Below are 24,140 nucleotides of genomic sequence, written 5' to 3' on the forward strand. Positions count from 1 at the left end.
GGAGACAGGGGTGGGCGTGAGAGTGTTTTGTTCCTGGGCTATGCGACGGTACAGGGCACGCACGTCAGTAAAAATCCCTGAGTTTTCTGCTGAAAATCTATGCCTCTTTACAAGTATACCTCAGAGATGAACTCTAAATAAAAACAAGTATTTCAGCCACTCCCTATGCCTTACATATTTTCTGTTTGTGAATTGTATTTCCCATGAGGATAGGAACTGTCTTATCAGTGTTGTATGTACCCAACATGGTTTAGTCCAGAGCCTGTACCCTAAGATAATTAGTGAGCAAACAGAAAAATAATAAAGCAAAAGATTGGATTTAATGATTTTTTTTTTAAGCAGCAACAGAGGAGGCCAGCCAGGGAATAGAAGCTCCCAAGACTGACAGACCCCAGTCCCAGTCCAGAGGTCTTCCTTCCTCCATCAGCACCCATCCCCAGAAACTGGGTCCCTGCCTGGAGGCTCAGCTCTCAGCTTTTCTACACCTCATTGGGGTCTCCCTGGTCAGCATAGATGAGGAAGCCCGTGAAGAGGCTGTCGGTCCAATAGGGGTCGTAAAAGAGTCCATTCTGCTCCGAGTAGAAGATCTGCAGCCAGACTTCGTCCCCCTCCTTGAGAGCCAGGATGGTAGAGCCCGAGGCCACGTCGTGGTTGCCTGTGTTGGCATCAAAAGTCCGAATGCGGTACTGGCCGTTGTGCACCAGGCCGATGGCGAGGTGCTTGTTGGCCAGGGTTATGTCATAGGTGAAGTAGTAGATCCCTGGCACGCCGCAGACGAACTTGCCGCTGGACGCATTGTAGTGGCCACCCTCATTCATCAGAATCTTGTCAAACTTGATGGGCAGCCGCTCGCGTGGATAGCTCTTGGTCACCGCCACCGAAAAGGCCGACTTGGCTCGGCTGCTGCCGCAGCTGCAGGGGCCTGGGAGACCGGGCTCTCCTTTCTTGCCTTTAGGTCCCTTCTTGCCTGGTGTGCCATGCTTCCCTGGGGTACCGCTGACCCCCTTGGGTCCTCGAGGGCCAGCCCGCCCAATGGCCCCAGCTTTGCCCTTTGGTCCTTGTTTTCCACGGTTGCCTGTCCGGCCAGGTGGACCTGGAAAACAGAACAGTTGGTTTTATAAGGGACCTGTAAAACCGAGGCAGAGCATGACGGAGGGGAATGAGAAGGCTTTGGGACACAGGCGAGGACAAATGCTGAAGGCATGACCAAAGGTGCTTCTTCTTGGTCTTTTCAGGGAAACCAGGATTGCTACGCCTGTTGGAAGCCCTAGGAATCAAGGCAGCAGAATAATTCACTGTGCTGGGAATGTAGCTCAGCTGATAGAGTGCTTGCTTAGCAAGTGTGAAGTCCTGGGTTCATTCCCCAACACTGCATAAAACTGCACACGGTGCACTCTTAGCACAGTGTGTGAGTGTATGTGGGGGGGATCAGGAGTTCAAGATCATCTTGGTTATAGAGTGAGTTTGGGGCCAGCATGGGCTACACCTGACTGACTCAGGAAAACAAAAAGGAGGGAGATTTTTTTTAAAAAAAAAAACCATTTATTTATTTATTTATTATGTATACAATATTCTGTCTGTGTGTATGTCTGCAGGCCAGAAGAGGGCACCAGACCTCATTACAGATGGTTGTGAGCCACCATGTGGTTGCCAGGAATTGAACTCAGGACCTTTGGAAGAGCAGACAATGCTCTTAATCACTGAGCCATCTCTCCAGCCCAAGGAGGGAGATTTACATGCTATATAAAAACCACTGTGGAGTCCACTTAGCCAAAACAGCAAAGGGTGCCAGAAACTCCCAGGCTCCAGGGAAACGGCAATATCTCCCATCCCTGTGTTCTCTCAGTGCACTGGACAGTGCCTGACAAACACTGTCTAAATGTTAAATATCAGTTGGTAAACCCTGCAGAATATTCCCGAATGTTTACTCAGAGAACACTTCTTGGTTTTTAATTAGAATATTTCATAAAATATACATTTTCTACAACCAACATTTTTGGGCCAGTGATTCCATAGGAAGCATTTGTCCTTATGACTATTTAGCACAAAACTGTATTTATTTTTTAGGCAGTCTCACGTGGCCTAGGGCTGGCGTGACCATGCTGCCAAGCTAAGGCTAGTTTTAGAGTGTTGACTCTTCTCCTACCTCCCAAATTCTGGGATTCCAGAATGAGCCACCAGGCCCGGCTCTTCAACACCTTTTAAGGAAAGCATATATGGGAGGGGGCTTGGCTTCCATTTTAACGCAGCTGTGCATTGGTAGAATGGCAGGGCTGTGAGAAGCATGTCAAATGCCCATCAAGGTCTCGTTCCAGAGAGGTGTTGGTGCTAATGAACATCTGAGCATGGCCAGACACAGGGCAACCATGGTTAAACACACTGAAGTGGAGGATGGGGGAAACTTTTTAGCAATTTTTTTTTTTTTTTGCCCCAACAAGGTACTTTGTTTCCTCTAAGTAGCATATAGGTATATCTCTGGGTGATGGTTAATTTTGGTTGTCAACTCGATTGGATCTGAATCAGCCAGGAGACATGCCTCTTGGTAGGTCTGTGAGGGAAGGATTAAAGTGGATGAGGAAGATGTTGTCCCAGAGTGGACAGCACCTCTGGCTGCGTCCCAGATATAAAGAGATCTGAGGGAGAGGGTGCTGCTTCTGCCTGCCTTCCTTCACTCTCAGCTGTCTTCACTCTCATGCTCTATTGACTGAGCATGAGTATTAATAATGTTTAAGTTTTCCTCAGAGCAATACATTTTCCTAATAGCAATCTCTGCAGTCTCCAGTAAGAAGATGGGGCCCTACAGCAATGATTCTACCTTGTTCATAAATGATGCCTTTGAGCCAAGAAACATCACTCTAAGATGGCTTTGGATGAGAACCGTGCGAGGTAATTCCAAATCGGCTAGCTGAAATGGTCCACCTTCTTACAATACTCTAGCCAGAACTTCAGGTAAGAACTTCAGATAGGCTTTACCTACTTTAGCTACTCAGAGACTGGCTACAAATGTTATAGTTAGTCCTCTTGAGACTTAACCATTGCTTTAGTTTTTTTTTTTTTTTTTTTTTTTTTACAGAATCCCATAGAGAGATTGTTACCCCAAGACAGTTGGAAGTAATTCTAAGAAAACAATGCCTCCGCTCCCAATAGTTGAGATGTATGGTTTGGCTTTTCTCAGGGTTGGTTATAAGTTATTATAGGGTTGGAGGCATAATAATAATAGTTAGGCTCAGGAATCTAATTTGGTGTAGAAAAAGGGGGATAGGATAGGATAACAAGGGTTAGCTTAGTATACCTGCCTGCAAACTATTTTAGCAACTACTAATTGTAGACAATTTACATTGACATACATTCTTATATTTTGATACATATGCAAAGTTGCTTTTGTATTCCTGTCTAAATAATTTGTATGTTGATACTAATTCAAAATTATATTTGTCATATTGTATACGTTCCTATTTGTTTACAATGTTTTTGCAAACAAATGTAAAATTATTTTTGTCATACTGTATGTATGCATGTTTCCATATCTGCTTGAGATTTTTGTATATTGATACAATTTAAGGATATTTTTATCATATTGCACTATACATTTCTACCTCTGGTCAAGATATTTTTACATATCTGTTACAATTTTTTAGGTCGGATCGGATAACTGCTTCCCTTTACCCCAGGGCAGAATGGAAGCCTGCAGCAATTCTATACCTTGCTGTTATTTATGAGTGTTTTCTAACAATCTTTGTTATCCTTTTATCTGGGCTCCTGTGGATTCGCAAACATTCGCCTACAGACCTCCTTGGGTCCAAGCATTTCCGTTATTGTCAGAAGTCTTCCCCTTAGGAAGAGGTACATTTGGACGAGTTGGTTTCATGTGATAGGAAACATCCTGGGTTTGGAATCTAAGTTCAGGAAATCAGGTGAGGGGCAAGTAACACTGGGACATTGATTGTCTTCAAGACTAGCGCTTCCCACAGTTCTCGCCACCCTCTCTGGTGAGGTAGGCGCTGTTGATATTGCTGTTGTAGATAAGGGGACACTGAGGTTAGGGGAGGTTAAGACACTATTCAAGGTTGTCCTCAGAGTTAAAGTGCTTGAAGCAAAGACATGCTCATCCTCATCTTGCTACCCGACTCTTAGTTTCCTCATTTGAAACTTGGAATAATAAGGGCATTTGCTTTACAGGACGATCTGATGAGTGACTTACTCAAAATGCCTTCTCAGTGTTAAAACACCATGTAAGTAAATGCTATCCTGGGGGCTGGCAGGGTGGAGCACGTACTTAACCCGCACAAGGTCAGGGTTGACTTCCTAGCATCAAGAGCAGAAAACCACTATAATCTCCCTGTGTTTCAGGTGTGCGTTTGAGGATGCTGATCAAGAGCAGGGCTGCAAGGTCAGAGCTAGAGGGAATGTCAAGGAGGAAGGAACCTAAAGGCAGTATCTGCTCTGGTCCCTGCCACCCCTTACTACCCCGTGGGTCCCCTTGGGGCTGTCAACTACAACGGAGTATCAAGTACTTCTGCTACCCACTCAAAAACATCTAGGGTGGCATCTGATCCAACCTTCCTTGGCAAATGGTGGCACTGCATCTCCGTTTGAAAAGGTGAAAAAGGGGTATGGATGAAGCTGTTGGAATGGAGACCTGAATGCACCAGCTGCCATTTCAGAGCATCCGGCTTTAAGGGGGATGAAGCTGACATACAGGGAGAAGCAGAGCCCAGACAACAAGAGTTAAAAATCCGGGCCAAGCCATTCCTGAAGCTCATCTCGTGGTCTTCGCAGTTTCGTGAGTCAAGTAATCTCATTCGGGCCCATTAACTGGGCTGCTATCACCTACAAACCAAGCCCTTTGAATAACAGCTCACAGGCTTGCCCACCCTCCCCTCCCCCAGCAATTTCAAAGCTCTACAGAGGCAGGAACACAGAAATGAGTCTCCATTGTTTTCTTCCATTTGGTTATAAAGAGGTATCAATGCATGCTAGTTTCAGGAACTCTGAATCATCCCCCTGCTCCATGACAGATGCTGTCAACTCTGGTTGGACAAGTGGGCAGGTAGATACAGGTCTCTTACCTTCTTCTCCAGTGTCCCCCCGGTCTCCATCCTGGCCGTCTTGGCCATCTTTACCAGGAAAACCCATTCTTCCCACCATTCCTGAGGATCCTGGTGCTCCTGGAGGGCCAGGGGGGCCTTGAGGACCAGGCAGACTGCAGACGAGTTGAGGGCCACCTTTCTGGAAGTCCCTTCGAGCAAAAGCACCGATCAGCGGGTCAGCAGCACACGGAAGGACACAGGCCAGGAGCACCCAGGAGATCATGGTGTACACCTGCGGGTGACAAGGGAGCTGTGGCGGGTGAGAGTGGACATGGTCAGTCCGAAGACATCAGGAAGAGGAGGCATAGATGCAATTGCATTTCTGCCTGTCTCTCTTTCCTGCATCATAGACAGCCATCTGGACAAGCCTGTGGGTTGTGACCCCTTTGAGGATGGGATGACCCTTTCACGGGGGTCACCTAGGATCATGAAGAAAACATAGATATTTACATTATAATTCATAACAGTAGCAAAATTACAGTTATGAAGGAGCAATGGAAATAATTTTATGCCTGGCAGTCACCACAGCATGAAGAACTGTATTAAAGGATTGCAGCACTGGGAAGGTCGAGAATTACTAATCTAGACAGTGTCATCATTTTTTTTTGTTGTGTTTTGTGTCCTGAGAGAGAATTTCCCTGTGTAGCCCTAGAGATCCGCCAGCCTCTGCCTCCCGAGTGCTGGGATTAAAGGCGCGCACCACCACCACCTGGCAGGGCCAGCATATTTTAAGGGCACATTTAGGTAGCTGAAACCTGTGCTCAGATACACTTTGCAGGGGTCTTGAGAACGAGCCATTCACCATTAGGCTGTCATTCATCCACGTCGCTGAAATGCAGAAAGAACCTACCTACCCCGCCACCCAACAGCCCCAGTGACTGAGGACCACGGCTTTGGTCAAACATGCAAATAGAGTTAGAAGAGCGGGCACACTTTGATTGTTGCTGGTGATTTAGGCTGTTTCCGACAGGGACTTAGGGTTGCAAATGAGAGGAGATGCGGGTTCAGCGACTGAGGGATGGTGATTTCACATGAACTTGGCACCCTCGGTGCTGGAAGGCCAGGTAACAACTCTTCTCTGGGTGCTTCTGGTGCCCAGGTCCACACTCAAGGCTCAGAGCTGTCGATCATCTCACAGTGCAACAGCCTTATGGAAAAGAGGTTCAGAAAAGCTGGGTGATGGGACGAGCAGGTGGTACACGGGTTACACAGCTCCAAAGATTGCCCCCTCCTACTCCAGGCTGGGCCATCCTTAATGTTTGTGGCAATAGCATAAGCCCACTAAGTATCAGTGTGGGGCATCCTGGGAGCTCCTCTTCTGCCCACGTACACACACTGTAGTAGAAATCAGTGCTTTGCTTCAAGCCTATCAACAAGCTAGATCTGATGCATTATCACCAATGGCCTCTTTGAGGTAGCTAGGACAGAGAACAAACATGCTGGGCATGACTTCCTGTTACAGGGATGGCTCTCAGTGGTAACTTGCTTTGTGACCTCAGGCTAGCCCCTTTCCCTCTCTGACTCCTAGCTTCCCTACCTGAGCAGCAAAGGGCTAGAAGAAGTCAATGGTCTTCAATCTGAAAGTCTAACAATCAGGTTGTGGAGGAGGGGCTCGTTAAAATACAGATGGTTGAGTCCCACCCTCTAATTTTAGGTACCGCCAGGGAGTAGCTCAGGGGCAGGGCTGCACAATTTGCTTTAGTAGTAAGTCTCTAAGGATGGCTGGGGCTGAAGGTCATCCGAATCCTTGTTTGAGACCCATCAGCTCTGGTGTTGAGCCTTTCCATCTCCAGCCTTCCTTCTCGTTGTGGAGATGAAGGCTAGCTGGCTCCATGGCTCCCACACAGCCTTTGACTATTCTAACAGAGCTCATTCAGGGTTCATGAGTGGCGGGGATGCTGGAGGCAGTGGGGACTTCGCTCAAGCTTTGTAGCTCAAGGCTCTTCCTGGGTCCTTTACCCGTCTCCCTCCACCCTCTTCCTTCCCACCCTGCTTTGGTCTTGATGCTGACAGCTACCCAGGCTTTGGGGCTGTCTTTGACTGTTCCCCTTGGAAGGATCTGACCCCTTCTCAGCTCCTGGTCTACTCCAGGTCAGGACATTTTTTTTCCAGTACTTGAGAGTGAACCCAGGGCTTCACCCATCCCCGGGAAGCTCTACACCTCGGCTGCACAGCCAGCTCCCTTCTTTTTCCTTCTGAAACAAGGTCTCTCGAAGTCTCTCAGGCTAGCTTGAGCTCCCCTCGCTGATGCTAGTTTATAAAGGGACGGAGGGACTCAAGCATAGGTGACCATACTTGGTTGTATTCCATGTGTGAGGCTTGCTCAGCACAATAAATCACGTGTGTTAATATGACACCAACAACAGGTGCTTCTGGAAAACTGGCCCAGACACTCCTCAGACCCCTTTCTCTCTTTCCTCTTCCTGCTAAATGAGATGAGAGTTGTGGGGAACCGGCTGGTGTAATTCGGACTCCCCTCCCACACAGTTGGGGCTTGAACCCTGGGCCTCGTGTGTGCTGGACAAGTGCTCGGCCATTGAGCTACGTTCCACAGCCCTGTTATTTAGGAGCGAGTGCACACCCAGAGTCTTGCAGAATGGAAATGAATTTTCCGAGCAGTTTTAAACTGATCTGGAAATTCGTGACCTATAAACATTTCAGATTAGCAAGAGAGGGAGGGAGGGCGGAGGGAGAGGGGGAGAAGGGAGGGAGGCAAAGTGACTTTTACAAGAATACGCGAACTCCCAGAACAACTGAAGTCGTGGCAAAGAGACAGCTAGACCGGAATGGGCACAGGGGTATATCTACCACAGTGTTCTCTATTCTGCCCCGAAGCACAGCTACAAGGACCCTGAGAGGAAGAAACTTGCTCTCGCCAGTCTAATCTTCTCTGACAGAGAAGGGTCAATGGCCTCTCCGTGACAGCTGGCTGGAGTGGGCCCCAGAGCCCATGGGGCGGGCTGCTCTGGGACACACAGGGAGATTTTTTTTTTCTGGAGCTGGAGCCTGAAGGTTCCTGCAGCCCCACAGGCTTTCCCGCAGCTGCAGCCAGGAATAGCTTTGGAAAGAAAGGCGGGACGAGCTCTGCTTCCAGGGCAGAAGGGAGAGACGAGTTTCCTTGCTTCCCAGGCACCTCCGAGAAAAACAAGACTCCAAATAGCTCTGCTCCCCACTGAGCCCCATGCTCACACCACCATCCACACGATGGCCCTGCGGAGACTGGGGAGAAAACCGGGGACTGGGATAGCATGCTTAGAAGGCGGCAAGCCCCCAAGCCATCTAGATGGAGCAACTGTCCCACAACCTTTTACATAAACATAGAGCCAACTTGGGGAGGGTGTCAAATCCTACTCCTTCAGTTAGAGATGACACCGGAGCAGAGATAAACTGATATTATTAAGCATCCCCAAGGTTCCAGGGTCTGCACGAAGCTCTTTACATGCATTGTATTATTGGAAAGGCACATTAAGCCCTACGAAGGCAAAAATCACCCTCGTTATCAAAGGAAGAAAGCAAAGCTCTAAGAGGTGAAGTGGTTTACCCATTGCCACGCCATCAGGGAGTAGGCTCTACCCATGGTCAGCTATCTCTAGTGACCATGCTCACCCCATATTGCCTTTCTCCGTTCTGTAACTTTCTCCAGCACCCAGAGAGGCAAGTACTTAGTGGCAGAAGTTATATTTGAACTTGGCATCGGCTACCCCGGATATATAAATGCTTTTCATGTTGCCAGCATTGCTTAGATGTTTTTCCTTCCAAGCATCCCAAATTATAGACGGGACCTTGAAGCACATGCCGAAGCCACACGTGTGATATGTTGTATTCTGTTTTACAGCTTTATATACACGCACACCACATGACTTTGAAAACGTCCAAGTGATATTTCTGTTTTCTCAGGACACTCGGGTAATCAGATACTCGAGGACAACCTCTCGTCCTCTGGGGTGTGGTGGTGCACACCTGTGATACCAGCACTTAGGTGGAAGCCGATGGATCAGGAGTTCAAAGACATCCTCAGATATAGAGCAAGCTCAAGGCCAGCCTTGGCTACAGGGCACCCTGTCTCAAAAACACACAGAAAAGGAGGCCGGAGAGATACTCACCAGCAAAGAGCACTGGCTGCTCTTCCAAAGGACCTGGGTTCAATTCCTACCCCCCCCCCCAAAGTGGCAGTTTACAACTGTCTGCACAGTTAGTTCCAGGAGATCCTACACTCTCACACAGACTTATCATGCAGGCACAATACCAATGCACATAAAATAAAATTAAGCACACACACACATACACGGGGGGGGGGGTTGGGGAAGAGAGACAGACAGACAGACAGACAAACAGACAGCGAGAACTAAACAATGAAATAGTTCCTGTGTTTTGAAAACTCTCTGCTTTAAAGGACAGGATCATCCAGAGCCCTGACTCCACCATAACCCCCTCTGGAGTGTTCATGATGTGGGGTCCAGCTAGGGTCCCCGCCAAGAGGTCAGGGTTGGGATTTGCAAAGCCCACCCCATCCCATTATTCATTCCTCATTTGGACTCTCAACATCCTCCCTTCCTGTGCACACTCCACAACTCCCGGCCTCTTCCACGTGCCCCAGCCAGAGTTGAAAACCGTCCCTCAGGCGCCTCATTCTTCAAGCTGGTCCAGCAGCTTCTGGTTGTAGGTCACAAACACAGGAATACCTAACAGACCCCACAAGGCCCTAAATGACCTGGCCTCAGCCTCAACCCAGCCTCTGCTCCTCCCTTCCTTACTTGTTGGCCAGCTACAGGGCTTCTAGCGGGCCAAGGCCCAGCATCTCTGCTCTTGAGGTAGCTAGCACCTTGCCTTCAGGCTCATGAGCCTTTCTTCCAGGTATCCCCTGACCTCCTCTCCGAGGCTGCTCTCTTTTCGGTCCTAACTCTTTGTTTCTTCCCCTCGCTCCTGCAGGGGTTTGTGGTATCATCCCTTTCATACTTGAATCCTGTGGAGCATGGGACTGCAGCGGGTCACCTGTTTATAAACTTCCAAGCATATACAGATATTTAAGAACTATCTGCCTGGGGGCTGGAGAAATGGCTCAGTGGCTGAGTGCCTTCTGCTTTTCCGAAGGATCTGGGTTCGATTCCCAGCATCTATATGGGGCAGCTCACAACCATCTATAACTGCAGAGCATCCAATGTCCTCATCTGGCATCCGAGGGTTTCCCCATATATGAGGTGTACACACACACACACACACACACACACACACACACACACAGAGAGAGAGAGAGAGAGAGAGAGAGAGAGAGAGAGAGAGAGAGAGCTCTTAAAAAAGAAAACTAGCTGATTAATACCTGTTTGAGACTCAGAGAGTCTGCTGAAAGAAAAAAGGAGTCTAAACACCAGAGGGCATGGAAATCACTCATTCAAGCAACTTTTCTTTTCCATTTTTTTCTTACCTGACCCAGCCAGAAATTCTCCCTGGGATTGCTCAGACAGACGTCTGCCTTTTTGTCCCTGTCTCTGGGGCTGTGCTTGCAGAATGCCACACATACAGCAAACGTTCCCCAAAGAGGGGTTCAATTGGTTAGAAAAAGAAATGAACCGTCACCGCCCCCTTACCTTAAACAGTGTCATCTGAATTGTTCTTTCTGGCTATGGGTTGGGAAGGAGGCCTTCATCAAGTCTTCTTGCTAAAGTGGAAAGTAACGAGAGTTAAATCCCAGAAATGGAATTATGAGGTGTGAAACTTGGATGTGTTTTGAAGTCTGGTTTTAATCTGTCCCATCCTGAGCTTCAAGCCGCTCAGGAAAGTAGCTAGTGATTCATGAGTATGCATGTTCCAGGAAAGCCCTGGGAGCCCATGGCTCCAGCCTGGGGCCCACTGTAGGGCAAGAGCCGTCTCCCTCCACACTTCCCAGGACATAGCGTCTGGCTCATTCTTGAGGGCCTTCTGTCGATGTTGTGACTTGAGAAGGGGCAGAGCTGGGGATACTGGCCTTCTGTGTATTTTTCTGGAATGTGGTTGCAAGCGCAAATGCCAGGAATGCTTTTCTGGGCCTTGAGTGAGGTCGTGAGACCCAGGTGTTGACCATGCTTTGCGCGAAGGTCTGAAGATCTCAAATGAAAAATTCTTTTCTCAGTGGTAAAGAGCCCCGGAAAAAGCAGGCACTTGTTTACTTAACCATTTTTAATCCATAGAGTCTGTGTCAAGAATGAGATTACATCACTAAACATTCAACCCAGGGATAGATACACTCAACACTGCAGGTGATTACCTGTTCCCCCTCCTACCCTGCTCCCCAGAAGTTCTCTCGGTTGCCTACCTTACCCTTGAAGCCTTAGGTCTAGTCTCATCTCCTTGAGAACACTGCCTACAGTCTAAGGTATCTGACCCACAATGCACTTGGGCTGCCCTGTCCTGCCTTTCAAGGCACAGGACCCAGTTGTGGTGATGATTCGCTTCTGTCTCCTCCTACTGGGAGATCTGGGGAAGTGGGGGCCTTGCCTGTCTCTGTCTTTAACACTGGAGCCTAGTACAACATCACATATAGTGTATGTTCAATACAAGTTAAGAGACCGTGGATGCAATGGTCACTCAGAATCCCTGAAATACCAACAGGATTTTGATACATTTGTGGTTGACAAAGCCACACTTAACTACTACTAAGAATGTAGAGACCCAAGTGCTAAAACTGCAGTTCAGTTGAGGCTCACAGTCCCCACCTCCACCAGGAGACCCTGGAATGCTGCCCTGCCTTGCCTCATCCTCAGTGGAAGAGGACCTCCAGATCAGATCCAACAGGGCGATTCTCCCTATGTACAGCTGTAGAAGGCACAGGCTGGTGGCTGGGGTTGCAGAGAGCTTGCTTGCAGATGGATGAAGACCGTTGAAAAATTTGCTTTGATGGCAGTGAGAATTCTCTAATGGAAAACACCCTGCCTTCCCTAATTCCAGGAAGCAAATTGGAAGCAGTCCTCTCCCAGTTTCTCCAAATGCTGAGGTGGCCTGGAAGAGAGGGGCTGGCTGCAGCTCTTACAGAGCTCTCATGACACCCCCTTTTCTGGGACCTCAAGTTTGGGGCCCACTTGGAAACGGCACTGCCCAGAAGAAAGAGAAACAGAGGATTTCAAAGTGAATACAGAGAGTCGAAAAGCAGGGGGGTCTTCTTGCTGAGAAATGTTTTAATTCCTTCCATTTTTCTCCCTCCCTACTCTTGGCTCTGCCTAGGAACAGAGGTCTAAAGATAAATTATGACCTAATGAGAGGACTCAGGAGCTGGGATCTGGCTGTGCTTGTCTCAGCAAGCATTTCTGAAGGCACACAGGAAGTCAGTCTTGGAAATAATATCGAAGGATCCTATTTTCATCTATATATACTGCGGGACCTTCAAAATCAACAACTATAACATTCACCATGGTAGGCAGCGCAGATCAGCCCTCTGGCCCAGGCTGCTTCAGGTATAAACCTCCACTGAAGACCCTGCTACAAGAGTCAAGGGGTGGAGCCAGGCTCCTAGTCATTGAAATGGAGACCAGCAAGCTCCACCCTGCCTGTGGCTATTGTGCCAAGTGGAGGACCAAGGAGGACAACAAAGGAGAAGGACTCAGTTGCTGGGTGGGATGTGAAGGGTGTTTGTAATTCTGTCTTCATGTTGCCAGAGGGTCGGCCTTGGGCATGGCAAACCTGTATGGTGGGAAGAATAATTGGATGGGCATTGTCCAATAGGGAAAGGACACAAGCCATAAACGTCATTTAAAATTATCTCATGGTCACATTAAAAAGGCAAAAGGAAGCAGGTGAAATTAGCTTCAGTGTTGTTTAGGTCAATGTGCCATGTCATTTGAACATATAAGCTTCAAAAAATCATTAGTGAGACATTTTATAACCTAAAATTTTTTAAAATGTATTTTATTTTTATTTTATGTGTATGGGTGTTTTACTTGCATGTATGTATTTGCAACACATGTGTGTCTGGTGCCCATGGAGGCCAGAATAGGGATATGGAAACATCAGAACTGGCATACAGACTGGAATATAGACATTCACTGTGGGAGTGCTAGGAATTGAACCCGAAGCCTTTGGAAGAGCAGTCAGTGCTCTTAACTGCTGAGCCGTTTCTCCAGTTCCATAGTTTGCAATATTTAATTAACACTAACTTTTGAAATCCTGTGAGGTTTTTCACACTCATGACTCAATTTTTAATGTTATTTATTAATGTCCATTGATTGTGTCTATATTTGTGTATCTGTGTGTGTTTCCGCATTCCACAGTGCATCCCAGTGTGCATGTGGAGATTAGTGGTGTGTTCTTTCCTTCTACCATGAGGGTTTTTGTTGAACTCAGGTTGGCAACACCCAATGGCAGCCCTCTGTAGCTGGCATTTCAAGGGCTCCAACTCCCTCTTCTGGCTTCCACTGGCACAGCACGCAAATGGTGCACATACCTACATTTGTGCAAAATACACAAGACAGTTCCTTTCCAGACATGCCGTACTCTAAAGAAGGTTGTAAGCCGCAAACTTACATATCAATTTCTTTAAGATTACAACATGGAAGAACAGGTTGATAGAGGCTGCAAACAGCCTTGTCACTGAGAAAATTCTATCTCAGTGAGAGTCATCAGCTGGAGGCTGGGGAGATGGTTCAGTGGGTAAAGCATTTTCTATGCTTGTCTGAAGAAGGCCTAAGTTCAAATCCCTAAAACTCAGGTAAAGCTGGAGACAGTAGTGTGAGTCTGTAATGCCAGCGCTTTTATAGTAAGATGGGAGGTGGAGATCTAGGACACCTGGGAAATTCACAGGACAGCTAGAAGCAAGCATGAGACTGAGCACCAAACAAGGTGGGAGGCGAGGCTTGACACCTGAGGCTGTCCTGTGCCTTCTGCATGCACACTGTCACATGGGCATGTGTGCGAGACCAGCTTCCGTATCCACTGAGTTGCCCTCCTGGTACCATCCTATGCCCCTCTGTTTCTTACACATCTCTGTTCCTCCTACCTAACATTTCTGATCCTCACCCCCCTACTCTGGAAGGAATGAACCCATTGTGGCTGCACTGTGGCAGAAGTCACCCCAAAAGGTGGCTTATGACAGATGACAGCCCAATGTGGCGCTTCTGACAGGTATGTCCACACTCAGGCACGTGAACATGCAGAGAGAGAGGAAGAGAGGGGGAAACCCCTTGAATTTCTGGGGGGCCTGGCATCCTGCTGGTCCTGCATTTCTTCTCATAGTCCTAAGAGTCCAATTTATTTTATTTTATTAAAAGAAAAGAAATTATCTTTTTTCATTTTACAATACTAATCCCAGTTCCCACTCCCTCCCCTCTTCCCATTCCTTCCATTTGCCCCGCCCCCATTCATTCCTCATTGCTTTGGGGAAGGTCCAAGGCTCTCCATAATATATGTAGGTATCCATCCAAAGAGAGTGTGTTCCCCAAAAGGCCAGTACAAGCAGTAGGGATGAATCCCAGTGCCACTGCCAGTGGCCCTGCAGTCTGCTCCAGCCATACAACTGTCACCCATATTCAGAGGGTCTAGTTTGGTCCTATGCTGGTTCTTTCCCTGTACGGCTGGAGTTGGTGAGCTCCCATTAGCTCAGGTAAGTTGTTTCAAGTGGGTGTCCCCATCATGGTCTTGACCTCTTTGCTCATATTCTCACTTGTCCCACTCTTCAATTGGACTTTGGGAGCTCAGCCCAGTGTTCCACTGAGGGTCTCTGCCTCTCAGAGCCTGATTTTGGCATCTCTGCTTTGCAGAAGACAAAACAGAGCCCAGAAAAATAGAAAACCATTTTCCCATGGCAAGCATATCTGAGGGAACCAGCCCTGCCAATGCCAGACCCAGAGGTCATGGTCCTTTATCTTAACCCCTTCACTAGCAAGAGGGCCCCTAAGAGGTTAGTGATGTCTGCATGGCCAGGGGCGTATGCAGAGAAATAGGCCAGTTACAGAAGAGGACACATCTGGGGGAGGACCATTGGCTTTAGAAAGGGCTTGGAACAGAATTGCTTTAAAAACTGGACTGACAATAGCCGGGGATTTTCTGAGCAAATTGATTTGTGCAGGGTTCCTCTCATGGAACTCAATGCAGTTTTCAGGGCTCTGACTGGCAGGAAAAGGTTGGGGAACTTTGAGCATCAGTCTGGTACCCCATAGGGAGCACTGGGGAGTAGGAAGCATCGGTACCAGAGTATAGAAAAGATGCCCAGTCAGCAGGGTCAGGATTAGACAGGGGAGGAGGTAGAGACAAAAAGCACTTTCTTGGGCTGGGGAACAATACTAGCACGAGGACCTGATTTTGATACCCAGAAGTAACATAAAAACAAAAGAAGACACAAAAAGTATCCAGTGGGGTGGAATGCACTTGTAATTTCATTCCTGGAGAAGTAGAGACAGGCCCATCTCTGGGACTGCCTGGCTAGCCAGCCTAGCCTACTTGGTGAATTCCAAGCAATCCACTCCTGACTGGGGTGGATGGGGTGGACAATGTCTAAGGAATGACAGATGAGATTGTCCTCTGACCTCTACGTTACTCAAATGCACATGTACTCACCAGCACACGCGCACACACACACACACACACACACACACACACGTGCGCGCACACACACACACACATTTTCTTGGGGGTAACATTCTTACTACTTCAAAGAGACAGAATAGCTTCAAAGATGACTTTGAGCTTGGGTAAAGAATTCCAATTCCCCCGTGCAATGGCACACTACCGAAACACGTCCGATGTCCCTGCTAGGACCCGAAAAGGCACTGCACATTTGAACGCGCTGCACTAGTTCAATTAGAAGGAAGGGCAGAGGTGATGTCTAGAGAGATGTGTAGAGGAGCGGAGTTCATTGGTGGTGGAAAGCTGAGTAACGCAAGCAGCAGTCAGACAACAAAAAAGTCCCATGCAGAAGGGAGAGCATAAATAAAGCCAAGAGAAGAGAGGTTTTTTTTAACAATGCTAAATGACATTGTCACCATTAGCGCTGCTGGTCTAGGGTGGACAGTCTCTGGCAGATGGTCACTTAAGGGAAGGACATTTGAAAGCTTGCAAACCAGGCCGTTCTGTGGTTGCAGAACAGAGAGGCACCACACGGAGAGGGATAAAGGCTTTCTTGTGTGATGGACAGGAGGGACTGGGGGCTGGGAGGCCACTCTGGCCACTGTCATAGCATGGTTGAGCGTGAAGGTCCTGGGGTGGGTCACAGAGACTCTAAACAATATATAGATATAAATGAGGTTTGGGTGCGGGGGCTGTGGCTCTGCAGGTAGAGTGCTTGCTTAGCATACACAAAACCCTGGGTTAGATCCCCAGCACTGCGCAAATCTGATGTGGTGTTGCACCCCTGCAGTCCCAGCACTCAGTAGGTAGAAGCAGGAGGATCAAGAGGAGTCAAAGGTCATCCTCAGCTACATAGTGAGGATAGTCATAGCGAGGCTAGACTGGGCTGCAGGAGGCCCCGACTCCAACAAAACAAAGACAAGGCTTAGAGACAAGCTGTTTGAGGAAAGAGGGACAAGGAGAGAACTGTGAGAAACTTGATTTAATTTTTGGACCATCATTTGCATTATTTTATCTGAGTTCGGTCTACCCCCTATTTTAATGTATTTAGAGAAATATCCAGAATAAATGAGATAATGTGCCCAATTAATGTTAACCCTGTGAATCCGGGTATTAGACTCAGACATAAAGGGTTAAGTATCTTTGCCATCTGTGCAACCCTAAGACTGTCCTTAAAGTAACTGAGTCAGAGAAAGAGAGAGAGAGAGAGAGAGAGAGAGAGAGAGAGAGAGAGAGAACTTGTTGTCATGGAAACGAAAGCGCACAAGTTCAAGGCCGAGGACTTGGCACCAAATAGATGCGCAGTAAACCACAGGCTCTTTTCCTTCTTAACCCGTGAGCCACCAGGCGGAGCCTGGCATGTGGCAGGCTCTTTAGAAAGGTTTGAATTCCTGCTGTAATGACCAAGTTAGAAGGGGTAGAGGCAGAAGCCGGGGCGAGTTCTCTGCTACCTCATCTCGCGCCTACAGCATCCAAGGTTCCTCCAGGTCCTCCCCACTCTCTGCCCTGCAGGGCACGACACTCACCCTCTCTACCCCGCGCCACGTACGTCCAGCTCTGGTGGTGCTCGGTCCTGCCTTCAGCGACGGCAGATGAGGGGCCGCAGGCATAGTTTTCCCATCCCGTCATGGGAGGGAGCGCCTTCCTTCCCGGTCACGTGCACTGGCCAGCAGCTGGCGCTCTTTATCCCTTCGGATTTGAGAAGGACTTCCAGCGGCAGGGACAACTTGGGTGTGCCGATGCAAGCATGAGTGTAGAAGTTGCCCGAGTATTTGAAGGTTTATAGTACTCGAGTCATGGTTACTGGTATGTTTGCCAGTATCTGCAGAACCATCTGTATGTACAAGCGGGCATCTATCTCTCGGTAGATCCGAGGCTGTCAGGAGAGAGCATTTCCAAGCATTTCGAGTATGCATGTACTTGAGAGTGATTACACGTTAGGCATACACGTCTAATTGTGTGTGTGTGTGTGTGTGTGTGTGTGTGTGTGACATAGGTCATGCACCCAAACATGCATCAGACCCCAAACATGCATCAGACCCTAGCATGCACATGTGCAGACACATGGTGAAGGCTGAACTTAATAGGTAACTGGAGCTTGTAGTATGTCCAGAGTGTGTCTTATACTGGCTAAGTATCAGTGTCGGGTGGCATTGCTGAGGATTTACACACACACACACACACACGTTTGTGTGGATTTTCTCTGGATATTAGTGTTAATGGGAACAGGCAACTGTGTCCTAGCCAACACAGGTAGAGAGATTCCATTTAGACAACAAGCAGATACCAGAAGAAGAGAACCCGGGAGCCTGTAATTAGCTTCTCTCCATTCCTTCTTCTGCTCCCTTCCTCTAGCTGCTAATATCCCACGGGGCAGTAGGAGCATCTGGCTAACAGCTGCCATAAGATGCAGTCAGAATTTTAATGTAGATATGCCATCCTAGACAAGCCAGTGAACTGCATCGACTGTATTTCTCTTTCTGAGAAGTGGGAAGAATAATAATGATCTCACCTGCACCGTCTTCCTTCCCATAGCCGTGACATTCACCCATTAGGCACTTAGGAAGCTATCAAGGTATGCAGAGACTCATTAGTAATATTACCTAAATTTATAATTTGTAATGATAATAAATGAAATACTAATAACATATCTTATATAAAGCATTATATGTTATATAATATAAAATAGGTAATGATATAAAGAGATGTGTTAATGAGTTCAATGTTTATTCAACAAATTTTAGAAATTAAATTACAATTATTTATTTATGGTATTTGCACGTGTGTGGAAGACAGTGGGTCTCAGACTGGACATGCCTAGATGGTAGGCATGAGACCGTGTGAGCCAGTTCTTCCTCCCGTGTGGTCTCCATGAAAGGGTACCAATTTCTTCTGAAGTATTAACTTCAGAGGCATAGTTTTAGTCTGTCTTGAGCCATAGCTTCTTGTCACTTGGAAAGAACCTGCTTGTGACAAGAGACAGTGACATTCCCACATAAGAAGAATTGGACGGTACAGAGAGCTGTAACTACTTTATGAAAGCCTTTGTTCTGATACTTGTAATAGTTGTGATAAAAGTCCCATTCTCTTATTCTCTATCTTTAAACTAGCTTCAATGAGATCCTGTCAGCTACCATAGAGGGAGACCCACCGCAGTATCCTCCCAAGCCTAGCTCAAGCCTTTGCGCTTGTAGAAAGTTCCTTTAACACAAGACTGTATGGACAAAAAGCTTTCTTCGAGTTATTCACTGATAAATTATTAACTGACGAGAGATTGGGTCCCCACAATCTCTCCGTGCTTCTCTTCCGATCTCTAATGATGCTGTGCTCATAGTCTGGCATGTTGTAGGGGGAGCAACACACCATAGACATCAGCCACAGTGTGAACCAGTCTCCAGCCTGCCCTCCCGAAACATCCCTGTCTAAAGCCCTTCTCAGTTGCCCCACCCATTGGCTAGAGCCATGTACTGATCTGTGTGCCTCTTGCTTACATTGGGTAGGTAGGTCTAGGCTGCACCTAAGTCTTTAGACTCACTAAGGAGGAAAGGCCCTGCGAAGGAATTTAGGCCAAAGCCCCCATTCCATGCACAGTGCCAGGAAGCATGGACTGTTGAGGCTTAGATAGCTGTGGAGCGGAAATGAGATCCAACATCTTTGGACTTACACCCATAGCTAAAACACGGACCACTCTCTTTGACCTTTCAACCCCTCTCTTTCTCCACTCTTGGCACGAGAGTGTCTACAAACCATCACTGAATCATTCCAAAAGTTAGCGGCCAAGAACCAAGGACTCAGATGTTTATTTTCAGTACAGGGCTTAGTGAAGTTCTCCAGAATGAGGTCATTCAAGATGGGGTGTCAATAATGAAGCAAGGTTGGGGAGACAGCTGTTGTGGACATGCTGCCGCTCTGTGGACTTCTGGGTTGGTGGGCCTGGGGACTTGTGCCCACGGTTGTGATGTCATTTGATGGAACAGATCAAGTTAAAAGACCATGAGGTTGAAGCAGGCACTAGCTACTTATGTTCCTTAGGATGAAACAAGACAGTCAGCCAGCCCCAAAGGAAGTGTGAAGATTTAAACTACATATAAATTTTGCTTTGGAGTTGTTATGAACATAGCAGTTCTGTTTCCAAGAAAATTTGTTCTGGAAGTATTCCATATGTGTTCGGACCTGTTTGAACTAATAAAGAACTTTCAACACTTAGGCAGCAAGTTCAATAAATCAGTACACACTTGTATACAAACAAAAGTTCACAAAAGCAAAACCCAGAAGGGAACACAAAAGATTCCATATGATTGTGTTGGAGCACACCTTTGCCTCAGCACTCAGGAAGTTGAAACAGGAGGACCGTGAGTTTGAGTACAGCCTGGGCTATCAAATGTTGTTTTTAAAAAAATTACTCGGGGGCTGGAGAGATGGCTCAGTGGTTAAGAGCATTGCCTGCTCTTCCAAAGGTCCTGAGTTCAATTCCCAGCAACCACATGGTGGCTCACAACCATCTGTAATAGGGTCTGGTGCCCTCTTCTGGCCTGCAGGCAGACACACAGACAGAATATTGTATACATAATAAATAAATAAATTAAAAAAAAATTACTCATGGCCGGGCGGTGGTGGCGCACATCTTTAATCCCAGCACTTGGAAGGCAGAGGCAGGCGGATCTCTGTGAGTTCGAGACCAGCCTGGTCTACAAGAGCTAGCTCCAGGACAGGCTCCAAAGCTACAGAGAAACCCTGTCTCCAGAAACAGAAAAAAAAAATTACTCATAAAGTGAACCTTATTCCCTAGGGAGAGGAACTGGAAAACTGGAGAGGGACACATTTATTTTCCACTGTGTGTCTTGGAACGATGTGCATTTGAAAGCCGTGGGAGTGTTTCACTAATTTAGCACCGCGCTTTCTGATAAAGTAGAAATAAAGCCCCGCATGGCAGTTCTTGCAGAGTTTTCCTTTGCTATTACGGATGGGCTGGATCTGTGGGTGTGGCCGGGAGTTCAGAAAATTAGCAGTGAACTCCCTACAATGACACACTAGTTAGGGAAATAGTGGAAATGGAAGTTTGTTCTTCCATGGCACAGCAGAAAGGAACGAGGCACAGTGACGGGTCTTTCCTAGGTTACCTTAGTGAGTGGCAGCTGAGGTGACCTCACCCCTTGCTTGACCCTGGGCACAGGTTTCTCTACCAGTGCATGGATAGAGTAGTTTCCGTGGGAAGGAAAAGAAGAAACAGACGGACTCTCTAGAGCAGAGTGGTTTCAGGGAAGCTGAAGCTTTAAAGGGGCTGGAACTCCGGCAGAAATGAAATTAGATCAAAATAAACACCACATGCAAGTCTTCAACAGGAAGCGGCCAGAAAAGCTCCAACCAGATTCCAGATGTAATTTGCAGGATTGTGACTGGAGAAATTTCATTTTCGAATCAGATCAAAGAAGGAAGGAAGGAAGGAAGGAAGGAAGGAAGGAAGGAAGGAAGGAAGGAAGGAAGGAAGGACCCTTGAGATGGTTTCTCAAATGCATGGCTCAGAAACCAAAAAGCTGAGCATCGCTAACTCACGCCTGTAGTCCCAGCACCAGTGAGGATGATACAGGAGGACTGCTAGGAGTTTGGGGCAAGCCTGGGCTACATAGAGGTGGCCCAGTGAGACCAGGTCAGAAATAGAATAGACACATTGTTTGAAGGAGGGCCTCAGATTGCTTCGCAGAATCAAGCTCCGGGGAGCAGGTATGGGCAGGACTCGCCACAGGACTGCCAGCGTAACCATGGGAGAGAATAGGGAAAGTAGTCTCCATCTCTGCCCTGTGTCTGGGATGAAAGAGCAGAAACCGCAGAATGAACTGTAGAAGCGACCTGAGCTCTGCCTGAGGCTGTGTGTATCTGCAGGAGGTCTGTGCACTTAAGTAGCACTCAGAAGAGACGTATGCATGTTAGGTCTACTCTCCTCGCACCTGACAGATGTATCTGCCCACAGCAAACTACATACATGTGCCTACTCATCTCTATAGTGATTTCTAACTTCCGTGCCATGGGGACAGAGAACCGAACTTGGGACCTGGGATGGTTGCAAAGTGCCACATGAGTAGTTATACGGTAAAAGGAAAACAAGTTCTTCTTCTTCTTTTTTTTTTTTTTTTTTTTTTTTGGTCAAAAGAAAAACCAGTTTAAAAACCAGAGTCTTGCTATGTAGCCCTGTCTGACCTTGAACCTGAGCATTGTGATTCCATTGAACACCATGCCTGTCCATTTCATTAACGACATTACTCAGATTAGATCTAAGGTAGTAGCAAGTAGCCTCCATGTTTTAGTAAAAATCGTGTGAATCAGAGAACCAAACTTGTTGACGTTTCTGATGTTCTAATAGTCTGCAACATATTGCAAGAGCCATCTCATGGCAGAAAGCAAGTTGCTATTCCTGCATACCTACCATGGTGGTGAAGCACAATGCTTGATAGCCTTTGGCCCTTCGGAGTGGTATTTAGCCAACCCATTTACCGAGTAATCCATAATCCAGAGACCAGAGCGTCAAAGGCTTTGAAGCAAGTCTGGCTTTAGCGCTAGCTGCTCTGCCATCTGGAGCTTTAGACCCAACAGGTCCGATGACGCGGGAATGAACAGATAGAGAGATTCTGTACGGAGCCTTGACAAATGCCAACAGAGGAATTAAAACCTCCAGAGCTTTGGAGAGAATCCACACTCTGAGAAATAGCTCGTGGTCTGCAGTTAAGTCTTGCGAAGACCAAGCCCTTTACTATGGGACTGGATGCAATTTGATCCAACGGGTCATAAACTGGATTGGTGGACATGAAACGGAGGCAACAGGGATGAAGATGTGGAAGGCACAAGATTTACCAGGGTGGTATAATAAACAGTTCAATTCCTCCGACACATCACACCCACAAAGCAGCAGCTGCCTCCTCCTCTTCTTTTCTCCTCTCCTTCTTCCCCTTCTCCTCTCCCCTCCCCTCCTCCTTCTCCTCCTTTAGTCGGAGGTCACAACTGTCCGCTGCAGGCCTCTTGGTGAGGGGCAGTCATTGGCTTTGATGGATGTCTTTATTTTATGCTACTGATGTCCTGTTTCCTTTTCCTCTGATAAACTAAACCTGTTATCCTTGTCATTTGGGGTTCTGCTGAGTGAGTGAGCACTGTCGTAATTAATGCTGGGTTCCTTGTGCCACTGAACCAACAGCCAAAGAGCAGGGGCACTTTACTGGCTGCAGTGCCTTTGATTACTGTGCTATCTATTTTTCTATTGCTGTGGCAAAATACCATAACCAAGACAACTTATAGGAAGAAGGACTTAGGGGCTGGAGAGATGGCTCAGTGGTTAAGATCACGGGCTGCTCTTCCAGAGGTCCTGAGTTCAATTCCTAACAAGCACATGGTGGCTGATGCCCTCTTCTAGCATAAAGCTGTACATTCAGATAGATTACTCATATACATAAAATACATAAATAAATCTTTATTAAAGGAAAAAAAGAAGGGTTTTATTTGGGTTTACAGTTCCAGAAACATGAATGTCTGATACCTCCACAGTAGAAAAGCCTGCCAGGAAGCAGACATGTTAGCAGGGCAGCTCATCATGCAGACAGGAAGTGGAAAGAATATTCAGAATGGCACACATCTTTGAGCTCTTAAAACCTGCCCCAGCAAGAGCACCCCTCCTAACCCTTGCCAAACACGGTTACTGGTGATCAATCATTCAATTGCCAGAGGCTATGGGAGACATTTTTCACACAAACCACCACAGTTTTTTTTTTTTTTTTTTTTTTTTTTTTTGGTTTTTCGAGACAGGGTTTCTCTGTGGCTTTGGAGCCTGTCCTGGCGCTAGCTCTGTAGACCAGGCTGGTCTCGAACTCACAGAGATCAGCCTGCCTCTGCCTCCCGAGTGCTGGGATTAAAGGCGTGCGCCACCATCGCCCGGAAAACCACCACAGTTATAAAGGACAAACTCGGTCACTGTTCCACAAATGAAGCAAGAAAGACTACGTGTAAGATATAAGTGGATAAAGACTTCTCAGAGCATCGATGTCCAATAGGAAATAATCGCTAGAAATAGTAATTCTTGAACTGGGTATGGTAACACACACTTAACCTATAATTTCAGCCCTTAGCAGGCAGGCAGGAAAGTTAAGAGTTTGAATACAACCTACGCAAGGAGAACTTGCCAGCCCAAAGTAAAACAATAACAGAACCAAAGCAAAGTCCTTGCCAATCTGGATGTCTTTTCATTTTTATACCTAACTGTTCTGGCTAGTTCCTCTGAGCATGAGCAATGACTTTTGTCATTCTCTCATCTTACAGGAAAGGTTTTCTCTCATCCCTTATTATTGTATTAGCTATGGTTATTCATAAATGCTCATCATGAAATTGAGGAAGTTTACTATTTCTAGTTTGGGGATATTTTTCATTAAACAGTGTTGAATTTTCTCAAATGCTTTCCCTATGCCTATTGAGCTGATCGTATGTTTTATTTCCTCTATCAATATGTTAAATTACACTGATTTGGTCTGATATTTTCTTGTAATA

General features: G+C 47.0%; 1 protein-coding gene across 2 annotated transcripts; it reads right to left on the reverse strand.

The window, feature by feature from the left end:
• Positions 1 to 301: 301 nt before the first annotated feature.
• On the reverse strand, positions 302 to 17,266 carry C1qtnf2 (C1q and TNF related 2). Of its 2 annotated transcripts, none has more exons than XM_050138750.1 (4): positions 17,144 to 17,266; positions 10,676 to 10,746; positions 5,070 to 5,322; positions 302 to 1,093 (listed from the first exon to the last, which is right to left on the reverse strand). In XM_050138750.1, exons 2-4 carry the CDS (start codon positions 10,688 to 10,690, stop codon positions 480 to 482), a joined length of 882 nt encoding a protein of 293 aa, XP_049994707.1. In that variant the 5' UTR covers positions 10,691 to 10,746; positions 17,144 to 17,266; the 3' UTR covers positions 302 to 479. The 2 variants fall into 2 exon arrangements, with proteins under 2 accessions (XP_049994707.1, XP_049994706.1); XM_050138749.1 differs by having other exon boundaries at positions 5,070 to 5,340.
• Positions 17,267 to 24,140: the final 6,874 nt, after the last annotated feature.

The sequence above is a fragment of the Alexandromys fortis genome, unplaced genomic scaffold, assembly GCF_014885135.2.
Source record: "Alexandromys fortis isolate MF-2015 unplaced genomic scaffold, M_Fortis_MF-2015_v1.1 scaffold_11, whole genome shotgun sequence".
NCBI lineage: Eukaryota > Metazoa > Chordata > Mammalia > Rodentia > Cricetidae > Alexandromys > Alexandromys fortis.